Source organism: Amphiura filiformis, chromosome 9, assembly GCF_039555335.1.
Source record: "Amphiura filiformis chromosome 9, Afil_fr2py, whole genome shotgun sequence".
NCBI classification, from domain to species: domain Eukaryota; kingdom Metazoa; phylum Echinodermata; class Ophiuroidea; order Amphilepidida; family Amphiuridae; genus Amphiura; species Amphiura filiformis.
In genome coordinates this window covers 2,237,841-2,259,558 of record NC_092636.1, presented here as the reverse complement: position 1 = coordinate 2,259,558, position 21,718 = coordinate 2,237,841, and the positions used below count along the sequence as shown (strand labels likewise).

The 21,718-nt window shown below is 40.0% G+C and overlaps 1 protein-coding gene across 2 annotated transcripts in view; it reads right to left on the bottom strand.

The window, feature by feature from the left end:
- Positions 1-21,484, bottom strand: part of LOC140160515 (acid-sensing ion channel 1C-like) — a 28,787-nt gene extending 7,303 nt beyond the window's left edge. Inside the window, exons 1-7 of one of the 2 annotated variants that reach the window (XR_011859988.1) lie at positions 20,946-21,484; positions 19,780-20,006; positions 18,897-19,234; positions 13,485-13,583; positions 11,169-11,323; positions 10,882-10,938; positions 9,663-9,813 (exon numbers count right to left, since the gene is read on the bottom strand). Coding sequence is in view for 1 of the 2 variants with exons in the window: in XM_072183750.1 (XP_072039851.1) it covers positions 10,884-10,938; positions 11,169-11,323; positions 13,485-13,583; positions 18,897-19,234; positions 19,780-20,006; positions 20,946-21,169 (1,098 nt within the window). In the remaining variant the exon portion in view is untranslated. Of the gene's footprint in view, positions 1-9,661; positions 9,814-10,881; positions 10,939-11,168; positions 11,324-13,484; positions 13,584-18,896; positions 19,235-19,779; positions 20,007-20,945 lie in introns of those variants that run through there. The other variant, XM_072183750.1, reaches the window with a different exon arrangement.
- Positions 21,485-21,718: the final 234 nt, after the last annotated feature.

The following is a 21,718-nucleotide window of genomic DNA, read 5'->3' as shown; positions in this document are numbered from 1 at the left end:
TAGTAGGAAGGTCGGAAGGAAGTGTGTGGAGAGGAGATCAGGACTGGGAGGGGGGCAGTAGTAGAGAAGGAGGTGTACACGGTGATAGGAGGCTAAGGAAGAAGGAGGTAGTAGGAAGGTCGGAAGGAAGTGTGTGGAGAGGAGATCAGGACTGGGAGGGGGGCAGTAGTGGAGGTGTGAGAGGAGTTACTTTGGAGAGCATAAGGCACATGCAATTACAAGATAGGGTGTTTGGTCCTATGTTGAGGGGGAAGATAGAGGGCAGAAAACCAGTGTGGGGAGTAGTGCCGCAATGTTACATGAGACAGTGGGAGGTATTGAGTGTGAAGGAGGGGGTTTTGGTCCGGAAATGGGAAAGTCCGGATGGTAAGATGGCGAGGTGGTTGATTGTGTTACCACGGGGACTACAGGAGCAGGTGTTGGAGGAGTTGTGTGTAACGGGGGCTGGTGGAGGATTAAGAACTAGGAATGTATTGGCTGTAGTGAGGCAGAGTTACTATTGGGTGGGGATGGGTGATGACGTGAGGGATTACTTACAGTACCGGGGATTTGACTTGGACGGTGTGAGGAGAGCTGCAGTGTCATATGATCGCAGTGTAGTAAATAATGGTATGAGACCAAGAGGACCAGGTGTTCATGTCAAGCCTGGGAACTTTGTGTGGGTGTGTGGTAACCAGGTACCAGGGAGAGTTGGTGGAGATTCCGGAGGGCCTTACATGGTGTTGGCTAACTTGCCAGGAGGAGCGGTGCGTGTGCAGAGGAGTAGGGGTAGTAAGCCAATGGTTGTTAGTGTGAATAGGGTAGCCACGTGTGAGGGACTGGACTTGAAGCCTTGGAAGTGTGGGATCCCTGTGATGGAACATGAGCGGGGGCCTATGGTGCGTGCGAGTGCGCTGAAGAGTGGGGCTAATTAGAAGTTCGGTCAGACACGCAGAGTAGTCAAAAGTGGAGCAGTTGTAAATAAGTTATGTTGCAGTTTTCAGTGTGTTTTAAAGTTGTGTTGAGGTTGTTGTATTTTCAAGTCAAATCAAACGTGAGGCTGAAGTAGTTGGGGAGATTGTCTTCAACAGTGATCTGGGTGGTTGTGTGTGGAGTTAACGTGACTGCATGGTTCTTCAAATAACGTATTTTTGACGGACGTGACAGGGAGACTGTACTTTGGGGCTCGTCACATTTATTTCCTGATAGAAGTATGGAAATGTCGTCAGGACGACAGGGAGTCAATGATAGTCCAAGGAGTTAGAGACTGTTGTGCCAACTTTGGATGGTGGTGATGTCTGTACATCATAGAACTCCCTTGTTACCTTGACGACGATAGCTTGGTAGAGTCAAGGACACTTGGTTCGGAGTAAAGGTCCAGACCGTCCTATTCCAATGCAATCAAGTTGAGATGAGCTGACCAACCAAACTCCCATGACCATGACTTATGAAGAGAGTAGATGGTGGTGAAAATAGTGTTGTGTGAATATGTAATTTATCTAGTTCTTTGGGTTTTTTTTGTTATTGTTGCAGGTAAAACCCAGTAAAGAGATGGCGGGGCAGTTTGATGTTGTATTTGGGGTAATGTTGGGGATTGTAATGGCGAGTTCGGTCAGTGGTCTGCTGCTCCTGTTCTATCTGCTGTGGAAGGTCTGGATGGGAGATGTGAAGCATAGAAGAGAGAAGATGTGGTCACGGACGTGGGAGGCCAGGGTAGAAGGGAAGCTCAATTGGTTGCAGGAGAGGCAACGGTCGGAGGAGAGGGAAAGAGTGGCTACTCTCAGCAGGATTAAGGTTTGCGATCGGAGGAGCCAGACTGACAGTCCGATGCCGGGAGGTGCATCTGGGGCTAGTAGAGAGGTGTATGAGCTGAACCAAGGCCTGATTCGCCTGACCTGTCCGGGTGGGGTGACAGGGAAGAAAGTGAAGTTTCCCAAAGGAGTTGGACACTCCCATCCGCTGCCGGAGGTCGAGCCAGGAGAGTCTTCTAAAGCCGAGGCGGTAGGCCCAAGCCGGTCCCGACTGGTCCTGGAAGGCGAGGCAGAGTTTAAGGCCGGGTTGTCGGGGTTGGAGGAGAGTATAGTGGCGCTGAGAAATTTGTCTGGGGAGTTGGAGAAGAAGGGAGGTGCAGGAGTTTAGGAGGTATAAGGGGTGATAGGCTGGTCCTTTACCAGAGCGAGGGACAAGCTCCCGCCACCGCCTTAGCTGTCTTTGTACTGCACCTTCTGCAGTACCCTTTATTATTTTGTTTTTCTTTCTGAGTGACGTTTGGTATTTGCAGTGGTTTCTTAATGTTATGAATCACAAGGAGGAGTGTCCAGAGCACTAGATTATTCCAAACTTATATGTATAGCCGCGGTGTTTGAGGATACTTACCGTGGTGGGACCACCAGACTTTCATTCCAGCAGAATGGAGATAACTGGGTAGAGTGACGGTTACCACCAAACCGTCTCTTCTTCCAATACCTTTCTAGCCGTAAATCAGCCAACCATTTCCCCATGACCATTACGTACATACTTCAGAAGATGGTAGCAGTTAGACATTCGAGTGGTTTTTGATGAAGGACAACCAGCATCGCAGATGTCAGAACTGACAGACTGATACAGACGATAACCATGAAGACCGCAGTGCAAGATTGAAGACTTAGGCCATTTCCATTTAGTTAGGAGTAGAGTAGTGTAGTACTAAGATAAGGCAGCATTTACCAATGCCATTTTTATTTTTTTTACGTCCATGTGCCAGGGACGGCACATTGTGGGAGGGGGGCTGTGAAACGGTATTGGTAAATCAAGCCAACACATAATATTATTTTTAGGTAATTCCCATTTCATTTTCCTATCCCCAAATCGCGTGTATCCCTTTAAATTGGATTTCTTGTAATTTTCAGTCAATCAATTATCTCTGTCAGCCAATTAGCGTACGTATCCAATCAATTAACCGTTCAGCCAATTAGCGCGCCGTACGTATCCAATCAATTATCTCCTCAGCCAACCAGCGCGCCGTACGGCTGGGCGACCTCGTGTCATTCTCATCTTTTGCTGCAGGTGAATATATACAGTTTTTCTTTGTCGTATTTTTATTTTCATTATTTTTAGAGCATTATTATGTTTTCGGAAGTAAATTGTTCCAAATTAAGTTAGGTATCGTGTATAGAACGCGGAGAGGTGGTTTTGGGATCGTGAAATCAATTTTAAAGTGTGTTTTGGATGATTTTCATCATGCATGAGTTTAGTGATTTTGGCTATGTTGTTTCGCACGTGTAAGCGGTGTGCATAGCGCTGCATCCAAATTTCTTGTCGTTCATGGTTTCAAATGCACCTCCAAATTCAGGATTTCTCATTCTAGTATTTTATCATCATAGGTCCTAAACCAGACAGCATACCTTTGCCCTTACTATGGTGTGCCATTCAGCTTTCTAGGTAAAGTGGGAAGTGAGAAAGAGCTGAATTAGTTTGGTGTTGTGAATTATTTTATATTTGTAATTAAATATGGGATCCATCATTGTGTGGGTGCTTACGTGCGAAGGTGATGGATGGCCTTTCTTCGAGGACAAAGGTGCGTACAGTACATGTGCATTACTGGGAGTGCATATACAATGTACATGTGCTAATTGCATCAATACGGGGGTTCCCCGTTTTATATTTTCGGATCTTGGATTTAATTAATTATTGTAGATGTGGCATGTTGTGCGTAATTAATAGGGGTCATTATATTTTCGCGTTGTATTATTTTCGTTCGGAAAATAATACTCACACTCTCTTTCTCACATTTCACCAAATATTATGTGTTGCAATGTTGCCTGACCTTTGACATTATTCACGATTATTATCCAATATGCAATAGGCCTCAACCAAGAGTAGTCTTGTAAACGAAATTACAAATTGTTTCAAATCATAGAGGCTTTAACATTTAGATCATAGTATTTATGTACAAGTCACACCCAAATGCTAGGATAGTTAGGTTTGTATTATGAGATTGTCATGTACAGGGCCTATAATCTTATTTAGGCCTATGTGTTGTGTGAAAAAGTATTTAAATATTCATATATCTTTTTATATGAAGGTTTAGCGTTCACGGAATTACGTGGTAAGTGATGGGCAGTATTTATTATTTATTTTTATTGATTCCAACGGTCTTGTGCATATGGTTGCTTTTTGTAGGATATACTTAGGCCTACAGGCCTGAGTGGATTATCAACTAAGATGGAGAGTAGGGATTAACGCCGGCCCTGTGAGTTACCCGGGGTTAATCCTGAGTGGGTTATCAACTAAGATGGAGAGTAGGGATTAACGCCGGCCCTGTGAGTTACCCGGGGTTAATCCTGAGTGGATTATCAACTAAGATGGAGAGTAGGGATTAACGCCGGCCCTGTGAGTTACCCGGGGTTAATCCTGAGTGGATTATCAACTAAGATGGAGAGTAGGGATTAACGCCGGCCCTGTGAGTTCCCCGGGGTTAATCCTGAGTGGATTATCAACTAAGATGGAGAGTAGGGATTAACGCGCCGGCCCTGTGAGTTACCCGGGGTTAATCCTGAGTGGATTATCAACTAAGATGGAGAGTAGGGATTAACGCCGGCCCTGTGAGTTACCCGGGGTTAATCCTGAGTGGATTATCAACTAAGATGGAGAGTAGGGATTAACGCCGGCCCTGTGAGTTACGCGGGGTTAATCCTGAGTGGAGTATCAAATAAATGGAGTAGTATTCCTTAGAGTTACGTCAACTAAGAGCTAAGTCTGAGGAGTATTGTGGCTTTTGAGAGGATATCATTTTGGTGAGTTTTATATTGTATAAACACAGGAGAGGATTTTTATTTGGTGAGTCATGTATATTTTTATTATGTATGTGATTAGTGCACATTCTGTTGGAATCATATTGTTTTATTATGTGTATATGAGATATTATGATGATACTTTACCAATACATGCTTGCATGTGTTCGTAAGTGTCATTACTATTAGCATGCGCTGAGCGGGGCTACTATGCCCAATTTTTCGTTTGCCATTAAGTAGTTGTGTTTTATAGGATTTCTGGTAGATTTTATGATGATACTTTACCAATACATGCTTGCATGTGTTCGTAAGTGTCATTACTATTAGCATGCGCTGAGCGGGGCTACTATGCCCAATTTTTCATTTAGTACCAAAATAACTTGGGTTTTTGTAGGCTTTTATAATGTTAAATTGTATTAACACATTTTTTTCCTGTCATTCTCATCTTTTGCTGCAGATGAGGGAGGGTGCTAGCTGGGTAGCATTGCAGAGGTAGTGGAAGTAGTAGGAAGCTAAAGTAGGGGTGTGACTTTCTTATTCATTCTCATCTTTTGCTGCAGTGGGTGGTAGCTGTGTAGTACTGCAGAGGTAGTGTAGGAGTAGGAAGTTAAAGTATAGGTTATGGGTGTGACTAAGTCTTGTATGCTGTAGTCTGGAGTTATGCAAATAAAATATTGTTGAGGAATCGAGAGAATACTACGTGATGATTATTTAGATGTACTTCTGCTTGTGAAAAATATCGAAGGTGGGGTTCTGCCCGCACGACTTACCCTAGTCTCATGCAAAACTTTTCGTGTTCCTATTAAGGGACTGGTGTCAACCCGGCCACCTGACGTTCATATTCAAATTACAGCTAACCAGGTTTTCATTTAGATACACATTGAGACGTTCGTGTTTTCTCCTCGGCAATCGGCCGTCCCGCCACACTTATTTGAATGAATTTATCAAAAAAGAACATTTTGACACCTCTTTAGGCAAAATCGGAGCACTTTGATGTTTTTGACTCCCAAAGAGCCAAAAACCTTTTCAATTATAACTCAAGAGCGGTACGTCCTAGCATGCCTAGGTAGGTCAAACTATACATTTTCGGAATCCTTGTGACTAGAGGAATATATTGGAATGAGTAACTTTGAAATTTGACCCTACTCCTATTCAATTGCTATCATGCATATTTGTGTAGCCCATGATGTCAACTGTCTTTGGTAGCAGTGCGGCTTTGACCCCCCCCCCCCCAACTGGTACCAAACACCATAGCTGAGAGCTTCAGGCGTACACGCTATTATACTCGTACATAAGTTGGCGTGGTTCATGTTGTGAGTTATCATACTAATTTTATAGGATTGGTTTTGGTTTTGGTCACATGGTGTAGTAATGTTCTCCATAAGCTTTTGACGAATGTTATTACTGATGTCTTTGAAATTGGACCGTGTGTAAAGTTCGATGACCTTTTCACGCCAAAGCTACTCCGATTCAATTGCTATCGGGCATTTTTGTGTAGCCCATGATGTCAACTACTTATGGTGAAAGTGCAGCTTCCCCCCCCCAGGGCAGCGACAAAATAATTTCCTTTCTGGGAACGTGAACTGTTGTTTGAAATATTTTCTGCGAGCGTGAGGAGCCGGAGCGCGAGTATGAACACAATAAAACAAGTGGGGTCCAGGGGCGAAGCCCCCCCCCCCCCAGTCGCAGAAAAAATCAAGACGGGAAAAATAATTTAAAACATCCTAATCTTTAATATCATTTTTTCTGAAGTTCTCAAAATGAAGTTCTCAAAATATTCGGTGAACACTACTACTCGTGAAATATTTTCTGCGAACTTGGACGCTAACTGAAAGATACAATTAAATGCCAGTGACAGGAATAAATATGTAAATAAAAATTCCCTTTAAAAGGGAAAGCCAGCCTCAATGTAGAAGAGGTCTTGTAATTAGTTTTGGTCAATGTGAAAGGCATTTTTAGGATCACGCTTACATCTACATGACAGTCGAACAAACCATCAACGATGAGAACATGCACACTGAAACAGCAGAAAACATTAATTCCTAATCTCATGTCAACTCTTTTAATTCATTACATGTACTCCAAATTGTTCTGGTCTGTTTGTTTTTGTTGTTGTTGTTGTTGTTGTTGTCGTTGGTTTTTTTTGTCTTTTCAGCTTTTTACCCACGATATCTCAATTTCCAATTTTGTAATACCAGAACTTACGAACTCAATATCTTCGCTTAGGAATGTCCGATTTCACTGCTTTCGATATATACACTGCCGGTTTGAGTTAACTTACATGTACATTTTATTTTAGAATAACTTAATTAATTCGCAATGTATAGTTTAAGCCTACTATATTATAATAGATAGTGGCCAGCACATTTATAAAGGACTGGTTACTCACTACAATCTTCACTCTTAAACTGTGTTTTTCTGAATGTGCTGATCATGTTGATTGCTAGTCGGAAACTCCTGCGAAGCTATGGACATGGCATCTTACATACTCCATTCTATAACAGTCTGCCTAGTGCCTTGTGTGTTTTCTCTTCAATCATTTCGTTGAATGTAATTTTATGAATCAAATAGTTATGTGTCATTTTATTTATAATAAAGAAGTTATTAAATTAATAAAGTAAGACAATTTATTTATCTATAAGTGCATGTCAAATGGGGTACATTGTTCAATACTATATGCATAAATTATGCCCATATTATAGCTAGGCCCTAAAAACTTTATTTTGCATCGGATTTTTCCCGTTGAAAAGACAAAACTGATGTTTATGATAGCAACCATTTCATCAATAACATTTTGAGTCATTTTTATCCATAAAACGACACAGGATATGATAGATAACTACTTTCACATCAATATGGTCCATATGATCACATATTGTTGAGAATCTGTGATATGATCCGGGGATATGATGAAGATTTTGATTCTATAGATCTGTTATCAACATGATATCACGCTGTTCAGTGGTCAAGGAGTAAGGACCCCGGTCAAGGACACTGATATGACATCATAGGTGATGTCAGATTTTATTCTGCTGACCATATGATGCTATATATATTAACTATTATTGTTACATTTAGGCCTTTAAACTTTTAAAGTCATAATTAATTAGTTCAAACATAACTTTGGTAATACGCACTCGTTTTCGTTCGTTGAAACGGCAAAACATACTTACTTTTCCTAACAAATCGAATTAAAATATTTTTAAAAAAATTTAACCACAAAAAGTAAAAAAAAAAATCATTCCAATACCACCAAAATATAATCACTAGAGAAAACTGACCCCAAACCTGAAACAGGTACCAGCCCCGAATGGGCTGGCGACAAAGTAAAACAGATACCGTGTGTTGATTTTAATTGCGTATGACTTGATTCACTGTAGTCTCTAACGCTGCTGCGTCAACATGAACTCCAGACCAGACTATCGTACACACCGCTGGGATCCCAGAAAGTAACATGAAGTAACAGAAAGAGCCTAATTGGGATTCCCCCCAAGGTTTTTCAACATGCGGTAGAGCCTAACCACCTAACTGAGATTCGTTCCCCAGAAAAGCAGGTTTTTCATTGACTGTCGGAACATGGAATCATATAGAAAACTGAAAATTAAATATGCCCGACTTCAGACTGATTTTGCTTGATCACACCACAAATCAAATGGTCACTCAACTTAAGTAAATCATAGTTAAAATGGTATTATCTGAAGATTTTTACCCACATAAATGTTGTTAAAAAGTAAATGAAAGTGAACTGCAACAAAGAGAAATTGTGAGTTTTGTAGCTTTATTTACATGAAAATAGTCACTCATTGGGATGGTCAACCAATTCATTCAAGTTTTATTATTTCAATAATTACCAGTACTGTAACAAACACCCATACTTAATATTTTTTAACAGTTTAAGGGATGGGGTATGAACGTTTGGACAGTATTTATTGTGGGACATTAGAGCACATAAGACATATCAAATTGCATTATGAATACGAAGAATGTCCTTCTGATATCAAATAATATTATTTTGATTTATTTTTTTAAATTCGCAATGTAATACACATTTTATAGCAAATGATTAAACATTTATATTTTGGATATTTAACAGTAGGCCTACTCGAAGTAAACTTTATAAATATAATGATTTTTTTTCCAAAAAACAAAAAAAAATCGGTCTTTTGGGGAAACAAATCCATATCTTCAATATAAAAGGTCAAAATTTTCAATTGATCGTCGGCTCATTTCCTCCCAGCTACATGCCCTTTAAGAATATATCGTTAGATTTATAAAATTTACTTCGAGGACTGTAGGCTATATATCAAAAATGTGAAAAATATCGAATTTTTATAATTTTTCATGCAATTTGTATTATATCGTGAATTTCAAATAATGAAAATTATTTGATATCAGAAAGACATTCTTCGTATTCAAAATGCAATTCGATATGTCTGATGTGCTCTCATGTCCCACAAAAATACTGTCGACACGCTCAAAACGCTCATTCCAGATCCCTTAAGGTTAAGGAATTGAAAATGCAAATAGTCTCCACTTTTCAGAGTGCTGTCTTTTGCCCATAAAAATCCACTAAGCGCTGCCTGGACGGCGCTGGGGCTTCGCCCCTGGACCCCACTTGTTTTATTGTGTTCATACTCGCGCTCCGGCTCCTCACGCTCGCAGAAAATATTTCAAACAACAGTTCACGTTCCCAGAAAAAGGAAATTATTTTTCGCTGCCCTGCCCCCCCCAGTGGTTCCGTCCCAACTCCCCGGGCTCACACACTATAACATGATTTTAACAAACATGGTTTTAACAAACGGACGAATAGCTATTCGTCACTATGCAAAGTTTATGACGATATATAGCATAATTATACTTAGGTTTCTTTATTTCGTTGAATTGTCACACTGTAGGGTTCTAATCAAATACCTGATAAAATTTTCTGACTCGTTAAAGATGGCAGTAATTTGCTCCATGTAATGTTCATTTGGAAAATACGCAATCGAAGTCCGAGCCCCGTAGTTTTCTGAGCTGCATGATTCGTTACAGTCACAGTTGATTCCATCCCTAACAAACCTTGCTGTGAAATAAATTCAGTTATTAAATGAAATTGGATTGAATCTTGCGCATTTTGTGTGTGAGAGAAGTGGTTTGTGCCCTAGGCAGCCCACTAATAGCATGTGGTTTGCGATCACCGAGCACTACTATAACATCGTTTGCGATAAAGTGTGCATGCGAGCGGCTAGCAGTTGTGTTGCGCGAACATGTGCGCAGGTATGTTATGGCGCGTTTATAGCCTCATGGGTACGATTTCGATTTATTTATTTAATAATTAATCAATTGATTAAGTAATCCATTTATACCTATTAGCTAAGAATGTCTCTATTATTTGGTGTCATGTAATTTTGCAGGAAAATGCATTAGTACAAAGCCGAAGTAGATTTTCACAGCATCCTAGAATACTTACGTGAAATTTGACCTTTTTCAGCCAGATCAAAATTAATCATAACCTTAGTCATTAGTGCATTTATCAGGTATACGCTTTTGTTATGCTACAATAGCCTTCTGAACATGAAATTTACGCATTGAAGAAGGTTGCAGTCAACATAACATACTGTACATCAGTGAACATCTTAGGCGTAGCTGCCGGGGGGGGCAGGGGGCGATCGCCCCCTGGCAAAAATTGCCTATTTGGGCCCCGCCCCTAGTGCACGGAAAAAGAGGAAAAGGAGGAGAAAGAGGAAAAAGAGAGGAGAGAGAGCGGGGGGGAGGGAGAGGAGGGCAGAGAGATGAGGAAGCCATACGATCAATACCTTACGATTATTATCAATAAGCCTGGCAAAATTTTAAACTGCATTCCATCACCCGTGTTACACCTGGACAAAAGAATGATGAAAGTTTACACTATACACAATAAGCCTACAATATAACATCGATTTTTTAAGCGGCCTTAATCCACCAAATTGGGTAGTACAACACCGGTTTGGTGCGCCGGGGACCCAGTAATGGCCGAATAAATGCTGATCACTTGATGATTGGATTCGTCTATAAGACGAGATAGGGAGGGACATTAGACCAAATCCATTTGGATTGATCGTCAGAGATAAACACAGAAGTAAGAAAATAATATAAAACGTCAACAACAAACCTTCATAGAAATATATACATTCTACCAATTGTTTTGGACCACAGACTGGTGCATCTCCTGAAAAAAAATGCGAAGACGATTTCGTTGCTGATACTTCCTTTACATTAAGTCACAAATCACAATCACAGTAATCAAAATATCATTTAGGTAAGTAAATAAATTAGTATACAAGTAAATGAATGAATAAATAAAATAAATAAATAAATAAATGAATAAATAAATAAATAAATAAATAAATAAATAAATAAATAAATAAATAAATAAATAAATAAATAAATAAAGCTCACCTGGGTAGCGATGATCTCTGCAACCACACCTGCGAAACAACGTAATTAATTTTGCATTCCTGCTGACACAATGGTACAGTATAACTGTCTGAATAATTCAGTGGTGCTAAGTCTTCCTGTCTACAGTTCGTATAGGGAGGAGGCATATTTACCACCTGAATTGAAAACAAAATACATAATAGTAGGGATGTCACAGTGGCTGCTCAATTATTCTGCCACACTGTGCTTGCAAGTATAACAGTAAATTGAAAAGCGCGCGCATCAAAGTTGTTCAATTTTGGCACACAGAGACAGAGAGAAAGTTTCCTACTATAAAGACCTAACTTTTGAGATGGTTTGCATGTTTGACGGTGCAAAATTAACAATAAGTCGGCCGGTTATACCGCCGCGTTCAGCAAGTCATCATCACGACACTTGTAAACAAACCGTGCTCGAATTTGATTGACAGATGACGTCAGACGCGACAAATTCTTTTTATCTCTGTTTTTAATTATAGGAGCAGCCTGTCCGGCGGACAAGTTGCTTTTTAGCTGAATTTTACACACTGTTTAAAAGTTGGTTTTATAAATACCCTGTGTTATCGTTACCCTATGATCTTGCCAATGCATACAGGGTGTATCGAAATGATCAATATCAATTGAGTATGGACAAGAATGCAGTATCAAAATGCAATATAGCATCCACCGTTTTTGTAGATATATGTTATAAAAAGTCATTAGACAATAAATTGTAGCCATTTCAAGAAAATCTAATGCTTAGACAACAATGCATGTGGGTACCAATCATTTTGATACAGCCTGTACACATGTCTTGTTCGAGTATGCTATGGAGTTATTTTGCATTGCCGAGAAAGTGAGGTGATATGTTATTGAATACGTCATGTATAGGGACTTCCAGTTGAGTTTCTCCTCACAAGAATTTTCAACACGCTGGTTGGACCGTAAAGCCATAATAAGTGATTTGCTCCACAGCAACGCCCTGATTTTTTTTCCGAATTTTCCTTTTTGCATAATTGTATTGCCCAATGGTGTACTAGAATACCACGTGAAAGACTAAGCCTGCAGAAGGTGGCCAAACAAACATCAGAGGGTTTGAATATAATTTTCAGTTGTGGTCTGCCCAGAAAGCCAAAGCTGTGGTGTTTACAGCATGATCTCATGCCGAGAACCCTTGTGGCCTCTCACCGGTGCAATCACTCATGTAGAGGCAATGGTATGACAGTACCGGGGTAGTCTGACCAACAAAGGTATCCACAGAAGCCGCGCCATAGTGCTGCCAGTGAGGTCTGCCGTGGAAGAGTTTAAAGTGCGTGTGCAAGATGAGGTCTTTCATGACCCTGAGTGACTCAAGAGATCCTGTTGTTAAAGACCCAACCTGAGGTCAGGTAATGTAGCATCAATGTAATTAATGAACTTAATGTAGCATCAAGTTTATCAAGAGTTACTTCGTGAAATCAAAAGAATGCATCAATTACACAGCAATACAAAATTGTTTTTAATGTTGTCACGATAAAGGTATAATGATTCTCTTTTTCCACTAACGACAAATTAAACGATAAATACATATTTCATATTCTGCTGTAAAATTAAATAATGCACGCGAGCTGGTGTTGATGCGTCTAATGCACGAGCCCCGAAGTGGGGGTGCATTAGACGCATCAACATCAGCTATCATTGATTTACATGTAAAGCCCTATTCCCTATCTCGAGATTAAAAAGAGCAAATTGGACAGAACAAACGGTATTTGAGAGCTAAGACTGTGCTCATGACGTTGATGTAAGCATCGTGTCACAACGGTATTTTCTAATCACCAAAGAGGGCGCTTTTCACTTGCACACTTTTTTAGACAGGCTGTAGACTTCCTTTTGTGTATTATTTTAATGATTTCTCAAATAACAATCGCATCAACTACGTTTGATATTATTTAGACTTTTGAAGACCACTAAAACGGTGGCACTCACCTGGTCCTGTTGGTGCAAGAACGTGAAGTAGTTTCCATTCAACTTCTGTGTAATTGAACTGAACTAGTTGTTTGTGTGAGTGTGGGCATGGGCGTGGGGAAGGGGCAGGAGGGACGTGTCCCCCATACTTATGGCAAAATGACCCATTTTTATTCTTTTCGGCCACTTTTGACCATTCTGGTCGATTGCCCCCCCCCCCCAACGTTTCAAGCCAGATTGGCGCTAATGGGTGTGGGTGTGTATTGTGTTTTGGTGTGGTGGGGATTTTATGTGATGTGAGGATATTTAACGCATCGTAAGATCTATGGGTTAATAACTTATTTATACCAAAGAACCACGAAATTCTAGTTTTTACCTTCGTATAGCTGACGGTAACTGATGTTTCAAATCCTGGCGATATAGAAAACCCGAGCTCTTTCATCACAGGACGCACTCCTTGAGGGTGTAGTAACACCTGTCAATTGGAAATGTCAATGATATAAATAGTAGTCGTGTTCACATTGTCGGACGTACGCCATACTGCAGTTACTGTCCGTTTTCCTATACACAATACACAGTGCTCTCACCATTGACGCGTGACCCCTACAAATGATCTACGTTGGAAGAATGGGCACCTGCCTAGTTAACATCACTGTGTGAAAAATAACCAGCCAATATGTTAGCTATTCTCCAAACTTCTAGCAAATATATTTTTCTAACATGACCTAAAATTACAGCTAGGTTAGATGTTCAGAAATAGTCGCACTTTTGTAAAATATGAGTGAGGGCAAGGCATAGCTAGCCAACTCCCCGTGTTAATTGAATGGAGATTTGACCGAAAATATTGGTATCGGACCGCTCACTTCTGAAGGATGCCACAAAAAAACGGTACAATTTAAGCTACATTTTAACTATTCTCTGGCAATCATCATGATGAGTTTCTTATATAGTATGCCGAAATTGGGTACTGTAGGTGACTGACAAATGGTCGCACTTTTCTGATAAATAAGTGACAGTGAACATGAAATATCAGCGCCCATAAACCCAAGTTAGTAGCTAGTTAGTGGAGGCCGTCACGGGACTGATTATTGATTATTGAAGTGCCTTATTAATAGATACGCACGATTTAGGGCAAGAAAAACAAACCGGGACACTTTTGGAGACATCATCATCATCATCATCATCATCATCATCATCATCATCATCATCATCATCATCATCATCATCGACATCATCACCATCATCACTTTCTACATTTTTTCTAAACAACATAGGGCCTACCGTTTTAATAAGATTTTTTTCTTGAAATGCATGTAACTATAATTATTGTTTAGAGCGTGATGAAATAAAACATCACGATTTTCATCACAAAACAAATAAAAAGCAAAAGAAATCGTATGTTTTAGAGCGTGATGATGAAATAAAACATCACGATTTTCATCCCGAAACAAAGTAATACATAAGAAATCAATTTTTCGTGAGTGATGAAATAAAACATCAAAATTGTCATCACGAAACAAAGTAATACATGAGAAATCGTTTGTTTTAAAGCGTGATGAAATAAAACATCACGATTTTCATCACAAAACAAAGTAATAGGCCTACAAAAGAAATACATTTTTCAAGAGTGATTGAATAAAACATCACGATTTTCATCACGGAACAAAGTAATACAAAAGACATCGTTTGTTTGATTGCAATCAGAGGATGATTTAAGGAAGCCCCATCATGCACTGCAAACGTGTTATCACCAGAGTTTCAACTGCCACTTTACTTTTCAAATCCCATTGAATTCTGTGCAAAAGACGTTGTTTAAGAATTGTGCGTGTGTCATTATTAGTTGGTCGATTTCAGATCTAAAGTGATGTATGCATGAAGGATAATTCACACCATCTGTAGGTAACATAAAATGTGAAATCGACCAGCATTGTGAATGCGTTTTTATTGTAAATATACCAGTCCAAATTCAAATTTAACCATGGCCGCCAATGCAGTGTGCGAGCAGTCGTGTCATGTTCACTCACACAGCTGTGCTAACCGCAAGTCAACACAGTGGCGTGGTGGGAAGTGCTTAAATCATCCTCTGGATTGCAATCAACCGCGACAGTTCGTCTCACACACATAACAATGCACTGCGATCAAATAGGTTGATGACAACATTTGATTGAATGGACTGCACTTCGCCATGATTAAGTGCACCGGTTCAAATCCTTTGTTTGGAGCCAATCAATAATTTCACGTACAGCCTCTATGCAAATTAGAGTTTACACACGCTGCAGCTGGGGTAATCGACCGAAGCTTGTTGCCGTTAGTGATCGAATGCATTTACTGAATCGATTTATTGGATTAATTTCCTGTTAACTGGGTTTAATGCCACAAAGGTCGAATCGCCTTTGCCATGGACCATGACTGCATCATGCCCGGCGGAACTTGGTCGGCGCAAGTTGCTAGGAGTAGTGGTATGCGCTGCCAAGAGTAGGTGCAGTGTGAACGATGGTCAGCGTAAGTTCCGCCAGGCGTACGTCCGACGATTTACTCCTGACAAAAGTCAGGAGTAGCGAGCCAGGCGTAAGTTGCAATGTAAACGCAGATTACGCCTGGCACCCGGAGTAAGTTTGACCTTTAGTTGGTCGGAACTAAGAAATTACATATCGCGTGGTTGATAAAGGTCACAGAAACACCCGAGTGGTAGCCAATGTTTATACCGACCAGAAGTGAATGCTTGGTGAAACTAGTCGGCGCGTAGTGCTAGGAGTAGGCTAGGTGTGGACACGCGGTAGGAGTAGGGAAAATAGTTGTGGAATTTTGATCAATGTTAGCGTAAGTTTACGCCGGGTGTAACTCAAAATGTACCAAACACGGCCATGCTCCTCTACCAATTATAATAATAGAGCCTAAAGTAACCTTCAACGATATAACAATAAGTGGTAGTCATGTTGAAGGACACCTATATTGGCTGATCCTTAGAGGGACAGATTAAGATTTCTAGACAGTAGCGTAGCTAGCTGGGGTGGGTTAGGTTGCCCCCTGACAAATAATGAAAGCGTATAATGCCGTTGACAAAAAATGAAGGAGAAAATCGGGAAGGCAAAAGAAAACGAAAAGGGGTAAGGAGCCTGTTTTCCACAAAATTCACCCCGATTAGTTGGAAGTTCAGAGACTTAACATGCACGGTCTCTCTAAAACATGGTAAATATATATATCCGGTATCCCACAAATAGCCTTAACCCCCGAAAATTTCATTTCCCTGTCTCTAGACTATTGCCATTCAACATTCATACCTACCTTGTGTTTATTGTATTATCATGCTCGTGGAAAAACTAGGGAGTGGGTCCTCCGACAGTCGAGGATCGCCACGTGAGCGTGTGGGAATCTTTTAAGCGCTTGGAGGCAGTGGCGTAGCTGGGATTTTTTCCAAGGGGGGGGGGGCAAGCCTGTATGGGGCGGGGCCCAAATCCACTCGAAAAGAAAGTGTACTTTCAAAGAAAAGTACACTTTCAAATATATCAAAAAAGAAAGGTAAATACGTTTAAATTTGGCAATACAGTGGCCCAAGAGAGAAAATGGTAAACTGGGTTATTACTGAGAAAAATTTGCTTTTTTATTACTAATTTGGTCTTAATAGAAATGAATTTTGGCCATAATTCTTGATAATTTCCTGGTTAAAAATGTCCAATTTCAGACAATTTTAGCCCAAAATGAAGGTAAATTTTACGTAAAGGCCAGTGCTCGCGAAGCGCGCAAAATTTAGCAATGTTACCATATTTCGGTCCAAAACATGATGTTTTGGGAAAAATACCTTCTTAAGGCTATTTTAGGGGCCTGGACCCGGTACCCATCTGGTCTAATCGTAAATCCGGCCCCAAGTTTGAAATAGCTCAATGGTAAATGACTTAATCGGCCAATTTTGTGTCGATACTGAACATTTTTGGTTGGGGCATGCTACAAGAAACATGTCGGACACAGCCTTCTTGACCACCTTTTTCGACTTTTCTTTTTGGGTAGACCATTTAATTGTTTTAGTCAATATACTGTTCCTATACACTGCAAATGTTCCCGAACACATGACGCTTCTCAGACGCGTCTGAGGTGTTCATAATTGTCTCTTTAGAACACTAGTGTATTTGAAAATATGATAAGCCTTGCACATTAGTGTTCTTTTAGTATAATGTAGAACACATAGGCCTAGTATTGATCAGACGTGTCACAAGTGTTCTGAATGATTATATTGAATACTGGTGTTCAAAAATGGAACGCATGAGCAGATAGAGGCGTTGGAGAGCTGCGACGTGTCAGCGAGAAATACACGGTGCTCCTTTGAAGGAGGGATATAAGTAACAACAACAACAACAACAACAACAACAATGGCGATGCAACGTGGAAACGCTCCCGGGAAACGCTATTCCAAACTGTCTTTTTCAAGACAAATGGGATGATAGTGAGAGTAAATTCGAAGGATTTAGAGAAGAATGAAATTCAGGGCAACTTTGGGAGCGACTCGGAGCCCGTAGGCCTAGCCTATATCTGTTGACAGCGATGAACAAGCATCGGAGAGACACAAGAGGGTGACTATGGCCGAGCGATTAATGCGTTGCGCTGTCAGCCGGGAGATACGATCGGCGAGGGTTCGAGCCTTGGGCTTGCCTTTAGGTGAAAACTCTCTGATTTCATCGGAATTCTTCGGAACACCGCCATTATCTTGTTTATACTAGTTACTACCATGCATTTGTTTATTGTCGAGTAATGAGATTTTGAAAATGTATAAATAAAGGTTGAACACCAGCATTCTGAAAATCAATGTTTGAACACGTGTCATGTGTTAAAAAACATTTACATTTCTTTCATGTGTCCGAGGTGTTCATAGATAGTAATTTTGAACACCAGAGTTTAAAGGATTAGAACATGTTACACTAGTGTTCTGAGGTAATAACACCTGTGTTCTCTAAATAAGTTGAACACGTGTCATGTGTTAAAAAACCGTTACATTAATGAACGCGTTCCATGTGTTCTGGCCAATTTACAGTGTAGGTGCTTTTGTGCAATTAGTATTTCAAAAAATTTATATTTCTTTGTCTTCAAGAAGTCATTACAAGTATATTGTCGAGTATATTGATAATAATCGTATGGCCCTACATATCGTAGGCCTATGGATTCCCTCTTTCTCTTTCCCTTCTCTTCCCCATCTTTTTCCTCTCTCTCTATCCTTTCTCTTTTTCCCCGCACTAGGGGGGGGGCCCAAATAGACAATTTTTGCCAGGCTTATTGACAATAATCGTATGGTATTGCATACCGGGGTATCGTATGGATTCCCCATCTCTTTTCCCCTCCTCTCCCTATCTCCCCCTCTCTTTTCCCCTTCTCTCCCTCTCTTTTTTCCTCTCTCTCTCTCCTTTTTTTTTTCCTTCGCTAGGGGGCGGGGGCCCAAATAGCGCTAGGGGGCGCAGGGTCTGAGGGGCGGGGGCCCAAATAGACAATTTTTGCCAGGGGGCAATTGCCCCCTGCCCCCCCGGCAGCTACGCCACTGCTTGGAGGATCATCCCGCTACCGCAGTACGGAAATCCTCCAAAGTTGCAGAATCGCCATGAAGAATCTGCGTGACGATCAGTCCGATTCCCACACATCAGAGGCAATCCTCTGAACCATTATAGCTTATAGGATTCCCACACACTCGACGGAAAATAATTAGACCGAGCAAGAAAAAGAGCTCATTAAGAAGATGAATTTGAGTTATAGTTCAAATGAAAACTATTAATTTTTAAATTACAATTTGAATGTGAAGGTAAAATACCTTAAATCCAGCAGCTTCACTCTCCCCACTAACATACTCATACTGCTGAACATCCATTCTCAAGAAGAGACCATTTTGCTTCCCAGGCTGATTAATTTTCAGGATTTCACTTTTATTTTTAGGATCATTAAACGTCCAGCAGACTCCCCAATCCGTCAAACTGGTGGTGAAGCTCCTCGCGTCGCAAGGTTCCACTGCGCGCCACTTGCAATCATATATCGTTTCGTTTAATTGATGTGCGAGATTCCCCACGGAATCAACGAATTCGTCTGTAAAGGTGGAATTGCCTCCAAGAAAGTCCTCATAAATGGTCCAATTGATTGGTGTACCAAATTGAGCTAAAATACCATCAAACGTAATAGAGTGTTATTTTGAAATCATTAAAATACATGTAAGATATAAATAACAATCAAAAAGAAAGTCCACACTTTTTAGTGGTCTTTTTATGGTCGTAAATGTGCTGAAGTTATAAATCAGTTTTGTTTCATTATTACATGTACATCATTTATTCATTCTTTTACATCATTTAAACGGTTTGATTTTATTAGATTGCTTTTATGCAAACAAAGATGTCAAAATGTGAAATTTTGACGAGAGTATTCTTGTCCAACATATAAATGGGCTTTTCCAGAAAATGACACGTCTAAGTGATGACTTCAGTGGTGGCGCTACGGGGGGCATGGGAGGGGAAAAAATTCCCCCATGCTCTCCTCTATTGCCCCCCCCAAAAAAAAAAAAACAATTGAAAAGAGGGTGAAAGGCCACTTTTTAGCCAAAATTAGGTGAAAATGCCACCCCCAGTCGTAGGCTCGTCCCCCCTTTTGCCCCCCGAAAAAATTTCTGGCGCCGCCACTGGATGACTTTTATTATAGATTTTACATACCTTCAATTCCAAAGATATCATTGATAAGGGATAATTCTAATGGGGTAGCCTTCGACTTCCGAATCTGGTTGTAGTTACATATTGTGACTGCGGGAAAGTGTAAATCAGGTACATACGTAACGCCTACAACGGTGTTGACATCGTACTCATAATATTTTAGGAAACTATTAACGATGTTGTAGCCCAGGTATGAGTCTGCGACAAGAATAAGCACAGCCCAAACTAATCTGAGAACGAGAAAAAAACTTAAGCACTCAGCAATTAACATAACACACACCCCATCCACCCGACCCACACCACACATACACCCCGGACCCCCACCTCTCCACACAACAATGCAGTTTTACGACTTCAAGTAATACCATGGTTCAATAATTTCTAGAACGTCTCACGTATCAAATACAACCACTCGCCCAGTCACACACCCCGCCACCCCAGGAACGTAAACAATGCAGTTAAGGGATCTAAAATGAGCGTTAATTGCGTTTCGACAGTATTTTTTGTGGGACATGAGAGCACCTCAGACCTATCAAATTGCATTCTGAATACGAAGCATGTCTTTCTGATATCAAATAATTTTCATTTTTGAAAATCACAATATAATACAAATGTTATGACAAATTATAAAAATTTGATATTTTTCAAATTTTTGATATATAACAGTCCTCGAAGTAAATTATATAAATCTAATGACATATTCTTAAAGCGTATGTAGCAGGGAGGAAAAGCCGACGGTCAATTGAAAATTTTGACCTTTCATATTGAAGATATGGATTTTTTTCATCCCACCTACATACACTTTAAGTTTACTTCAAGTACTGTTAAATATCAAAAATATCAATTTTAATGATTTGCCATAAAATGTGTATTAAATTGCGAATTTCAAAAATCAAAATTATTTGATATCAGAATGACATTCTTCGTATTCAGAATGCAATTCGATATGTCTGATGTGCTCTAATGTCCCACAATAAATACTGTCCAAACGTTCATACCCTTAAGAACGTCTTGCAATTTACTATACTAGTTCGCTAATTTCCTATAGGACTTTCGGAAATCCGTCGAGGACCAAATAAAATCTGAAATCTTTTTTAAAGTCGCTAAGGATAATTTATTTTTAATATGGTGTTATACGACATTTTAATGAAAGTAAAATACTCTCTTACCGTCTCAGTACATGGTTTTTCGGGTCGGTTACGTATCGTATTCCGTGGTGTGTCGTATTACTTCCAAATTCATGAAGATATCCATAAAATGGTTCTTCCTTCTTCTGGCTGTTTTCTTTGTTACCTTCTACATTGTCCAAATCTATATCAACAGCAGTGTGTGGTGAGTTGTGATTGTTATTCCAAGAACTATCTCCATTTGTAAACTGGTTATTGGCATCCATTGTTAAGTTTAAGGCAGTGAAAATATGTCCACTGTCTTTATTTCATCACTTCCAATATCAAACTGTGTTATAGTGGCAACAAGAGGATTACCGAAGCTTAATAAAAATGTCTGCATATAATAAATTGAAATAATATATTTCACGGTTAAAGGATAACATTATCACTTATGCGATAGAATTGTCTATTAGCATCGGCTATTATGAACGGTTATTGCCCATCCATTATCGAAAGGATGAACGGTAAGTGCTCTGCCCTTTTAGCTTTTATACGTTGTTTACCAGGTTTCTGGCGAAAACAAAATAAAGGTTTTCAAGAAATAAATGGCTTTGTGACAAAAGTGACATACAAATAACTGTAACATGATAATGTGATGAGTACCCAGTTAATCACATTCTAAGTTTGAGTCCTGAGCGTTTTATTTTGCTGAAAATTAATATGCAAATGTAGGTAAAAGACTAAACGACGCCAATCAACATGTCACATAGTCTCGGTCCCAGCCGATTTGTGCTCCTTCGTCACTAAACAAACCGCCTGGCGACAACCCGTGA